This window comes from Penicillium oxalicum, chromosome III (assembly GCF_001723175.1).
Source record: "Penicillium oxalicum strain HP7-1 chromosome III, whole genome shotgun sequence".
In the NCBI taxonomy this organism is placed as follows: Eukaryota; Fungi; Ascomycota; class Eurotiomycetes; order Eurotiales; family Aspergillaceae; genus Penicillium; species Penicillium oxalicum.
Window position 1 is genome coordinate 2,991,591 of NC_064652.1, and position 12,131 is coordinate 3,003,721.

Below are 12,131 nucleotides of genomic sequence, written 5' to 3' on the forward strand. Positions count from 1 at the left end.
AGAGTATATCTTCGAAGCGAGTCCTAACTAATATGTAAGTAATTTATATAAGATTCCTATTAGATTCTTTATATTAGAACTAATCTAATAGGCCTAGTAGACGAATTATAAGAAGACCGAGTTTATAGCCTAACGACCTACCTAGGATAATTTTGTTAACTAGATACTCGAATTTATCCGGGGTAGTCGATTTACTAAGGCTAATATTACGGAAAAATACTATAGCGCTTATTAGCTTAAGGACTAAGATCTACGCGCGTTTTATAACTACCTCTAATCTATCGAAAATTATATAAATATTTAGAAGAAAGAGCGTACCCTTAGCTACTATACAAAGCTACGCCTAGTTCTTAAAAATATACTTAAAGTATTATACTAGAACGATCTTCTAGAGAATCGTACTAATATAGTTTCGGCCGCGATTTATATATAGGATAGCTAAGATATAGGACGCTAGAACCCTTCTCTATCTAGGATAAACCTAAAGAAGCGAAACTAGGAAGACTAGGATTAAAAGAAATAATAGGAAAATACTAAGAAGTACTAACCCTCTTTCCGCGGACAAGAGACTACGAACCCTAATTAAAATACTCCTATCTTACCCTATCGTTAGTTCTATAGGAATAGGGATCTAACCTCGGTTACCTATTATATATATAGGAAAAAGGGATATTTTGCTCCTAACTATCCCTAGGTAAGACTAGACTAAGGATATCTAAATACGCGTATTAGCGAAATTACCGCTAATAACGGAACTAGGGAAGACTAGGAAAATACTAGCGAGTCGGAGTAAACTCTATAACCCTAACTTAATAGCTACTCGTAGAGATCCTCCTAATAATTAAGACTATTATATATATTAATAATACTACCCTTAAAATTAGCCTAGATACTAGCGCGAGCGTAAGCGTTATCGACTACGATCTTGCAAAATCCTATAAACTATAGTAAGCTACCCTCCGGATACCCGAGCTCTGTAACTTCTAGGATTAATATAGTAACGCTAAGGGGGCTTTCTATATCCTAATTATAGTAACCGATTAATAGGGAATTATAAAGACCTAGATAGTAGAGTATTATACTATTAACTAAGAAATAGGACCCCCTATACTACTAGGGATACCTAGTTTATATATATAAGGAATCGTTATTAATACGGGTATATATTATTAGTACTTCGGGGTTAACTATCGAAACCTCGATTTACTTACCCCCTATTAATTCACGAGATATATACGTAATAAGGTATATATCTTTACGGTAGTACCCTATTTAGGCCTTGCAATTACTCGCGAGTCTTCGGCTCGCGAGTTCGAGTCAGAAAGTCCGGCTCGCGAGCCGTACGACGGTAATACACTAGTAATCGAGCCGATCGAACCGCGAGTTTTTCTGGCTCGCTATATAATAATAAATTACCGGCTCGATTTTACAATACCGTACGAGCGGGAAGACTCGCGAGTCCTTGACTCGCGAGTTCGAGCCAGAAGTGCGAGCCGGCTCGCCGCGAGTAATTGCAAGGTCTAACCCTATTAGATTAACCTAGAGATAGATCTTAATACTCTTAATAATCCGCTCTTTAATAGCTCGCTTCTATCTACTAGCGTTAGAGGGAACCCCGAAAGGACCACAAATTATATAGGAATCGCTAGTTAGCCTAAAGAACTTTATAACTTCGAAGACTTATACTTAGCAGAAAGGGTAAGGACCCTATCCTAGTATAAGAAGACTAATTATATAATTAACCTTATCCTAGGCTCTACTCTATCCTATAGGCCTATCTACCTCCTCTCTCGCGCTAAGCTCTAAGAACTTAGAGAATATATTCGTGTAAATATAGAGAATAGTCGAATCCGCCTATTAAAAAGTCCTATAGGCGTATCTATCCTCTTTATACTAAAAAAAGATAGCGGATTATAACTCTATATAGTCTACTAAGGACTTAATCATATTTTAGTAAAGAATCGCTACCCTCTTCTACTTATCTCCGAAATCCTTAATCGCCTTTTACGTACTAGGAAGTTCTCTAAAATTAACGTTCGAGAGGCTTATTACCGTATCGGTATTAAGAAAGACGATAAGTAGAAAACCGTATTCTAAACGTAATAAAGCTACTATAAGTATATAGTTATACCTTTTAGTCTTACTAATACTCTAGCTATATTCTAGAGCTATATCTATATTATACTATAAGGATACCTAGACCTTTTCTACGTAGCCTATCTAGATAATATTTTAATCTTTTTAGAGGACGTTAAATTATATATAAAATACGTCCGACTTATCCTTAAAAGACTCTAGTAATATAAACTCTATATTAATCCTAATAAATACTCCTTCTACTAAGACTAGGTAGAATTCCTAGACTATATTATTAATACTACTAGAATATTAATAGACCCTTTATATATTAAGTTAATTCGGGAGTAGCTACTACTATCTATAATTAAGAAGGTCTAATCCTTTCTTAGATTTTATAACTTCTACTATTCGCTATTATTATAGTCTCTAAGCGCTTAGCAAAGTTAACTAGCCTAGTCTACTATAATATAAACCTAGTATCTCCTTCTTTAAGACCGAGATATTAGTCCGTACGTATTAAGAGAGGACCGAAAGCTATAATAAGGTTCTAGCGACGTAACGCTATCTTTTCCGAATAAAAACGATAGTACCTCTATAAAAGGAATTTATTAGAACGAATTATTAAGGAATTATAGGCGATCCGTACCCTTTATATATACTTTAGACCTTCGAAAATATACTCCTTCTTATAGGCCTATACGATCCCTAAGAAAGTTATAGTAAGGTCCTTACTTATCTAAAATAGATTAGAATAAATACTAACCGGCTAAACTAGAACGTACGATAGCCTAGGCGCTATAATAATCTCCTAGATACTATTAAAGATTACCTAATAAATCTTTAAGAGAAAATAGAATACCTATATATCCTAGATTAGGCCTTATAATTACTCGCGAGTCCTCGGCTCGCGCAACTCGCGAACCGGCTCGCGCAACTCGCGAACCAGCTCGCGAGTCGAGTCCAAAAAGCCGGCTTACTACGAGTAATTATAAGGTCTATCCTAGATTATTAATATAGGAGTCTCACGACCTATTAGTAATTCGGAATTATTTCGGGAAAGAGTAGAAAACTTATAGTCTTATATATATTATAGTTACTCTTATAGGTATTATAGAGTACCGACCCTAAGCAGTTAAACTCGTACTCTATAGCGAAAGAGACTATCGTAACTAGATAGTTATACTCTACCTTAGCCCTACCGAAATACTTTAGATACTAGAGAAAATTAGGGCTTATAGTTACGAAGTTTAGCGTAGGAGGTATATAGCCTATCCCGCTAGTAGCCTCGTAGCGATAATAATTCCGATAACGATAGGATATTCTAGAACTAAGTTTAAGCAAGAGAAATAGATTAAAGTTAAAATATCCTTATCCGCGGGAATATCGATTCTATAAATCTTCGAGAGCAAATCGTTAATAAAATACTCTATCGCGGATAGATTCTTAGCTCCCTAACCGACGCTAATCCGTCGAACAGGGATTAAACGCCCTAGCGCGCTTTCTTTTGAATAGTATCGCCGATAGTAGTAGGAAAGTACGGCTACGCAATATAGGAATCCTTTATTTACACCCGTATCTCCTAATTTTAAGGATATAGCGTTCCGTATACGATATACCTACGATTCCTTCCCTAAGTACTACGATAAAGTCCGGATTAGGATATTCCCTAGATAGAAATATCCCTAGTTAGGACGACTAGTATAGAAGGGGGGAATAGTTATTACGGCGTAAGTTATATATAGTAACTTAAGACGATTTATAATCGAATCGACCCCGCGTCGTCTTAGGGTAGCAACCCTAAGGGCTCTATATAGGGCTATAGGAACTCGGTACGCGGAAACGCTATATATAATAGGCCTTGTAATTACTCGCGAGTTCGAGTTAGAAAGTCTGGCTCGCGAGCCGTACGACGGTAATATACTAGTAATCGAGCCGATCGAACCGCGAGTTTTTCTGGCTCGCTATATATATAATAATAAATTACTGGCTCGATTTTACAATACCGTACGAGCGGGAAGACTCGCGAGTCCTTGGCTCGCGAGTTCGAGCCAGAGGTACGAGCCGGCTCGCGAGTCGAGTCCAAAAAGCCGGCTCGCCGCGAGTAATTGCAAGGTCTAATACAGACCCCCTAACAGTAATCTTAATAGCAGATTCTTTTATAATTATATCGTAGGAATAGTATAGTCCTCTATCTTAGCTACCTTTATTACAAAACCCCTACGTTAGTTACTAATAAAGAGGGGAATACTTACGGCAGTCTAATCTTACTGATAGGTCGAGTTATAGAGGAAATAAACTAAACCTATAAGCACGTAAGTCCTAGAATCCTCTAAGGTAATCGTAAGATCCGATATCAAGTACTAAAGGCGGGAATCAAAAAGAGTATAATATTACGAGCGTAAGGAATCCGACTATAAAGACTATCCTGAATCCTCCGTCTAAACTGTTAATTAAGTATATTAATAATAATCGATCCCGCAAGCTAGGTCCTAGTCAACCTTTCTCGACGGTAAGGCTCTTAGGTATCTCCTACTACTAAACACCCGCCGTTAAGTACATACAACCAAATCCCCCACTATAATACCTATATTAATAACGATTCCTTATATATATAAACTAGGTATCCCTAGTAGTATAGGGGGTCCTATTTCTTAGTTAATAGTATAATACTCTACTATCTAGGTCTTTATAATTCCCTATTAATCGGTTACTATAATTAGGATATAGAAAGCCCCCTTAGCGTTACTATATTAATCCTAGAAGTTACAGAGCTCGGGTATCCGGAGGGTAGCTTACTATAGTTTATAGGATTTTGCAAGATCGTAGTCGATAACGCTTACGCTCGCGCTAGTATCTAGGCTAATTTTAAGGGTAGTATTATTAATATATGTAGTAGTCTTAATTATTAGGAGGATCTCTATAAGTAGCTATTAAGTCGGGGTTATAGAGTTTACTCCGACTCGCTAGCGTTCCCTAGTCTTCTATAATTCTATCGTTAGCGGTAATTTCGCTAATACGCGTATTTAGATATCCCTAGCTAGATCTTACCTAGGGATAGTTAGAAGCAAAATATCCCTTTTTCCTATATATTTAATAAGTAACTAAGATTAGGTCTCTATTTCTGTAAAGCTAATAATAGGGTAAGATAGGAGTATTTTAATTAGGGTTCGTAGTCTCTCGCCTGCGGAAAAAGGGTTAGTACTTCTTAGTATTTTCCTATTATCTCTTTTAATCCTAGTCTTCCTAGTTTTACTTCTTCGGGTTTATCCTAGATAAAGGAGGGTTCCGGTATTCTATACCTTAGCTATCCTATATATAAATTATAGCTAAAACTATATTAGTACGATTCTCTAGGAGGTCGTTCTAGTATAATACTTTAAGTTTATTTTTAAGGACTAGGCGTAGCTTTATATAGTAGCTAAGGATACGCTCTTTCTTCTAAATATTTATATAATTTTCGATAGATTAGAGGTAGTTATAAAACGCGCGTAGATCTTAGTCCTCGAGCTAATAAGCGCTATAATATTTTTCCGTAATATTAGCCTTAGTAAATCGACTACCCCGGATAAATTCGAGTATCTAGTTAACAAAATTATCCTAGGTAGGCTATTAGGCTATAAACTTAGTCTTCTTATAATTCGTCTACTAGGTCTATTAGGTTAGTTCTAATATAAAGAATCCGATAGGAATTTTATATAAATTACTTATATATTAGTTAGGACTCGCTTCGAAGATATACTCTAATTTATCGAGCTACTAGATATATTACTCTAAGATTAATATAGAGCTTAGTTAGTATAAGATATTATTAATCTTGATCTCTATATCTCGGGATTAATAGGGAGGAGGAGACGCGGATTAAAGTTTAGGGGTGTCTCGTCGCCGAATCGTAGTTTTACGTTCGAGTTACTAGATCCGCGCTAGAAGGCGATCGAGGGTATTTTGTTCGTTTTGTTCAGCCTATTCAGAAGACCGTATCTCGTAGCTAAACCTATCTTCTAGGTCCTAAGGGGTAGGCTAAGCTTACTAGAGGGTTATCTAAGTCCCTTACTAGCTCGTCGGGATCGTTCCGCTTAGGCCTTGCAATTACTCGCGAGTTCGAGTCAGGAAGTCCGGCTCGCGAGCCATACGACGGTAATACACTAGTAATCGAGCCGATCGAACCGCGAGTTTTTCTAGCTCGCTATATATAATAATAAATTACTGGCTCGATTTTACAATACCGTACAAGCGGGAAGACTCGCGAGTTCGAGCCAGAAGTACGAGCTGGCTCGCGAGTCGAGTCCAAAAAGCCGGCTCGCCGCGAGTAATTGCAAGGTCTAGTTCCGCTACCGTAAGACGAGCGGATCGTTAATAGGTCGTCGGTATAGATATTTCTTCTCTAGGTAGCTAAATAGGAAGATTTAGTAATTATTAGGGGGTCTGTATCGTAGGACAGAGAACCTATTAGCTAGGCAGAGAGTCTAAGTCTATAGGGTCTGATTTCAAAGACTGAATCTTAGGGTCTAGTAGTCTCCACTAGTTCCTATAATATATATATAGCGTTTCCGCGTACCGAGTTCCTATAGCCCTACATAGATGTTAGGACTACCTGTCTAGTCCTGCGGAGGTTCGGATCAGAGTGAAGGTCCCAGGGTGACCCCTAGTATATGATTCAGACTAATCGCTGAGGAACTAAGGTGGCTGCTCCTGTGAGCAGTAGTTAGGGCCCGCGGGTACGGCGGGACATAACTACATCTTGCGCAAAAGTACTACGGCGGCCTATAGGCCCCATGTGCGTAGTGCGGCTGGGTCGTAACAATAGAGCCCTTAGGGTTGTTACCCTAAGGCGACGCGGGGTCGATTCGATCGTGAATCGTCTTGAGTCACTACGCATGACTTGCGCCGTGATAGTTACTTTATAAATATTATATAGTTATTAATTATAGTATTAAGATAGGCTCTAATTATATCCTACTATTCCTTTTTCTAGTTATAGATAGTAGCTATAGTAATAAACAATTTAGCTAATATATCTAAAATAACTAGGGTATATCTTCTGTTAGGTTAGAAGTCTACGCCTAGACTTTAGCGATTACTACATAAAACCTATCGAGCACAGAAGTCTAAGATATACCTCTTCTTCCCTAACGATCAAGTCTTCCTACTTTGTGCAAGTAGATCTTGTTACAGATCCCTCTTATACCTTTCTTTTCTAGATCTCCTTCGTCAATACTATAGAACTAAATATATAGTAATTCCCTATTAGATATACCCTCTAATCTTAAACCACGCCCTAAAATACTAGTAGCTATTATAATTTTCTTTTATAGCTTACCTATCCGTTATCTAGACCTTGCAATTACTCGCGGCGAGCCGGCTTTTTGGACTCGACTCGCGAGCCGGTTCGCACTTCTGGCTCGAACTCGCGAGTCTTCCCTCGTACGGTATTGTAAAATCGAGCCGGTAATTTATTATTATATATAGCGAGCCAGAAAAACTCGCGGTTCGATTGGCTCGATTACTAGTGTATTACCGTCGTACGGCTCGCGAGCCGGACTTTCTGACTCGAACTCGCGAGTAGCGCGAGCCGAGGACTCGCGAGTAATTGCAAGGCCTACGTTCATCACGGAATCTTGTTTCTTAAATAGAGTATATACTCTGTTATAGTATCAAGCCCCCTTTCGTCTGTACTAGGCCTTGCAATTACTCGCGAGTTCGAGTCAGAAAGTCTGGCTCGCGAGCCGTACGACGGTAATACACTAGTAATCGAGCCAATCGAACCGCGAGTTTTTCTGGCTCGCTATATATAATAATAAATTACCGGCTCGATTTTACAATACCGTACGAGCGGGAAGACTCGCGAGTTCGAGCCAGAAGTGCGAACCGGCTCGCCGCGAGTAATTACAAGGTCTAGTCTGTACCTTTTATCTTTTCTACTATTATCTCTAGCCGTAAGAGCGTGCGTATAAGATCTTCCTTAAATTTTCCTTCGATCTTTAGATTTAGCACTAATATCTAGATATAATACTAAATCTTGTCTAAGCGCTTAAGACCTTTATAGCCCGAGAATACAAAAATAATTTCTTTTCGGAGCTAGGACTGGTAAACCCGTTTTCGACCTTGATAATAATATATTCCGTGCTATTAGGAGCCCTCTGGTAGTACGAGTTTAATAGTCTTCTCTAGGCGCCTAATTTAGTGATCTATTTAGCCCGAGATAATCCTATGCTATCTGCTAATAACGTGGATATAATAAACTATCTTTGGATAAAGACAATGTAAGGAATTGATAATAATAGTACTAAGGTTGATAATATAAAAGACTATCAAGACTTTTATATACCGTCCCGCTTTGTCACTTTTAAGGTAGGAACAAAACTAGGATTCAATTCGAAAAATAAATCTGCGACACTATAATAGAAATAGCGTCGCGGGAATAACGATTAGTTAGCTCCTGCGATATGATTTTAGATTGTAGCTATTCTTAGAAGTCTTTACACGTAGGTTATAGTTCGTTAGCACTGTGTTACGGCGTGGCCGAACAAGTTGCGATACCATACTATATATACCGGACTCTGGGCAGTATCCGCAACTGCGGATATTAATGATCTTTTATGGTCTTGTTGGTTAGTGTCCGCCCAGAACGCTTCCGTAACACACTTCTTATGGCTTATAGCGATTATCACAAGTCTAATTAGCTAAGGATTAAATAAAAGCTCTGTAATCGAATTGTTCGGTATATCCTACAAACGAAGCTATAGTCGTTCTCGAAATCGACTTTACTATCACACACTTCGACTATCTCTCTTAGCCCTACTACTAAGCCTTTAGCGCGACTTATTGATTGGGCCTACCTTATTAAGTTACGGTTCGGTGTGATCTCCCCGAGCTAATATAGTAATGTTCAAAAAGCGGGGGCCTCGAACTTAACGCGTCTAGCCTATTATATATTATGCGCTAAAGCCTTGGTAGTGGGGCTAAGAGAGATAGTCGAAGTGTGTAATAGTAAAGCCGATTTCGAGAATGACTGTATAAATTAGGTCTATTCTAGGGGTAAAAAGCTATTATGACCCAGAGGGTTATAATAGTATATACTGGTGGTTGCCATAGTTGCTCTGGTTACTGGTACGGTGGTATCTTAAATTAGCGAGGTCTATATACGAAGAAAATAAATGTAGCTTGATTGGATTATATAGATAAACTAGTTTCTCTTGGAGTATACAAAAGGGAATAACTTAATTGAAGAGTATAGGTCGGTTTGTTCCTTTCAGCCTTTCGGGACGTACTTGAACCTTCCTAGAGAACCTTAAATATTTGACAAACAGTAGAAATGATAGATATAGGGAGTCCGAGAGAATAAGCTTGGAATCCGCCGATACATAATATCTCGTGTTTTAGCATCTAGGAAATTAAAGATAACGAGGGAAACGAGTTACCTGGACAGACGCGTTATTGCGACTCTAGTAAATTGTAGGTGTCTTTATATTAACAAGTGCAAAGAGGAAATTGAAAAAGGTAGTATCACGATCCAAATATATCGCCGTGAGGAGCGTGCTATTCCACGCCCTAGCGTTCGAGCTAGTTAACTACCTACCCTCGGACACAATCTCACCTATTGCATCCTGAATGTTGGTCCAGTCTGGATTATCCTATAATCCGTTCCCACAATTTAGAAACAACTCCTATGCTATACACGCTTTCCCTAAGATTCTATCGATTTGTAAATATTCGTGATTAGGTCCGAGAGTGGAGTACCTAGAAGGAGCGATATCTCTTGTTGAGATATCGCTACTGTACGCTATACTTCTGATAAGAGTGATGTCCTCGTCACCGAATTTAACTTGCTCTAGTGCGAATGCCACTGGAGAAATGGCTACCAGAACCAGGCCAGCCACAAAGGAGTGTCCATATTTACTGAGCGCAGAGAGCATTGTAATAGAGGTCGGATGTTCACAGGGGAAAGCGAATTCGGGCCAGGTTGAAGATGAGTATATAAGTAAAGGTATTGATAATGTAGAATGACCTTTCAGGCTCAAGTCCCAGAACGAAATCCTATATATCTTAAGCTAGTCTGAACCGTAGTAGTCTCTCGTTAGTTATAGTGATTATATTTACCTAATCAATTTCCACGAAAAGAAGCACTACAACAACAAAAACGGATCCCTGCGGGTAGTACCAAAATAGATTTCTACGGCAAAAGAATCGCGCTTTATCGTAAAAAATGTAAGCTAATGGGGCTATTGACCCGGAAAACTATAATACTCTGCGAATGCATTTCTGGGCAACGGACCTTTTTCCTAACCTTTGCTTCATCAAGAGGCGTGAAGAAATTTCTACGACCTAGACAAGTTTATCCTGCCTATATAGAATCTCTATTAGCGAAGTAATAGTCCAGTCGCAGGGACGCTGGCCTAGTCTGATATATAACTACTATCTTTGCAGTATCTGAGATGACCACGGATCCGAAGCGAGTGACTATTCTACCACATCAATTGCATACGCTATAGCCCAAACGAGATGGCGCACAATCGGAGCTTCTAAGTTTACAAACAAAATTTCGAGAATAACGTTCCGCGTACTACCCCGGTGAGCCTAACGAGTCAGGCAATTTTGGAAGGAGTTCGAACTATCCGAATAGCAGTCTCTTAAGCAGGTATCACAGATCGTATTATATTAATTCGGCTAGGCCGGGAATAATCGCCTTAAAAGATACTAAGAAGTTGCCAATTTGTCTTATTAAGTATTGTTAACTTCAAAAAGAGTAGTCATACTCGAAGCTATAATTTGCTAGCCACAAAAATATTGTCTCCCTTATTAATCACTTTTAGTCTAGAGGTGAAGTTTAATTAATTTATGAGTATAAGTATATAGCTATAAGTCTCGGTTATATAGTAGGAGCTATCTTATTTAACGAAGCCGATATAGCAATAATCTGCAAAGAAGTCCTTGAAGAGCTAGGATATATTTATACTGTCTTAAAGGTTACGTACCGATTACTAGATTTTAGCAATATCCTTATTACTTAGCAAGGCGAGGTTAAACTCGGTATATTTAATAGTCTTATGCTTCCGATAGAGCTAACTAATTTTAGCAAATATCGGGGAACACTTGTTATTTAAACACCTACTAGAACTTATTTCGAAGGACGTAAAAGGACTCGGCTCGATTATCGTCCTCTTAAGCGATCGTACGGCTCTATTGTACGAGCCGAACCTAGACTTGATTATACCGCCTCTTTCGCTACTAGCATCCAGATTTGTGGGAAGAACTAATAGTAAACAAAGTATTAAGCATCTGATCGAAGTGAGTAGGCTAAATATCTCTTCGAAAACGTTGCTTATATAGCCGAAGGATGAATTTCTGCACCTTGCAAACACCGTGGAACGTGGAGCTTGAAACGTTACTATTTTGAAACTTTACCTTTAGGAATTCGTATTGGAAGCAGAATAAATAATCAAATCGACAATTAAATAAGCTCGTAGTTATTTACTGTATACTTTTAGCTATCTGAAATTATATAATAAGGTGTAAGTAGCGAAAATTAGGCAGGGTGCAATTGAAGAGGGTGAGGTATTAGCACCGACGAGAGTAGCATGTAATCTAACACAAGAGGCTCTGAGCCGAGGTAAATCTTTTATTTTAATAGTAACTGCTGATATAGTACGTCTCGAAACCGGTGCAACAAGAATACTCTCAGACACTTTTTCAGGCCCATTGCCAAGAGACACTAGAGCGCATAACGAGCAGCCCGGGGTATTAATATTCCTGTATCAGACTTGAGACCATCATTTACTTTCATTGAAAACGGTGCCTTGTTTCGTAACTGTAATGGCGACCCGAGGGGACCTAAATTCCCATGGTAATGTAAACATGTCAAACACTGGGTCTGTGGATTGCCTCGAGAATCTGGTAACCTGGCATATACCTCCGCCACTCCTGTGTCTAAGTGAAGGACTGGGGGTCCTACTGAGCACCAGACTTTACAGAATATTGGCTTGCACTACTTGCATACTGTACTGTGCCTGCTGAATACTCATTAACCTGCGTATTACGATACTTAACTTGTTATT

At 38.7% G+C, this 12,131-nt stretch overlaps 1 protein-coding gene across 1 annotated transcript; it reads right to left on the reverse strand.

Annotated features, from left to right (window-relative positions):
* Window positions 1-7,420: 7,420 nt before the first annotated feature.
* POX_c04440 (uncharacterized protein) lies at window positions 7,421-7,685 on the reverse strand (the record flags this gene model as incomplete). The annotated part of the gene is made up of 2 exons (XM_050113319.1): window positions 7,421-7,497; window positions 7,595-7,685. 2 exons carry the CDS (start codon window positions 7,683-7,685, stop codon window positions 7,421-7,423), a joined length of 168 nt encoding a protein of 55 aa, XP_049970875.1.
* Between the last annotated feature and the right edge of the window lie 4,446 nt (window positions 7,686-12,131).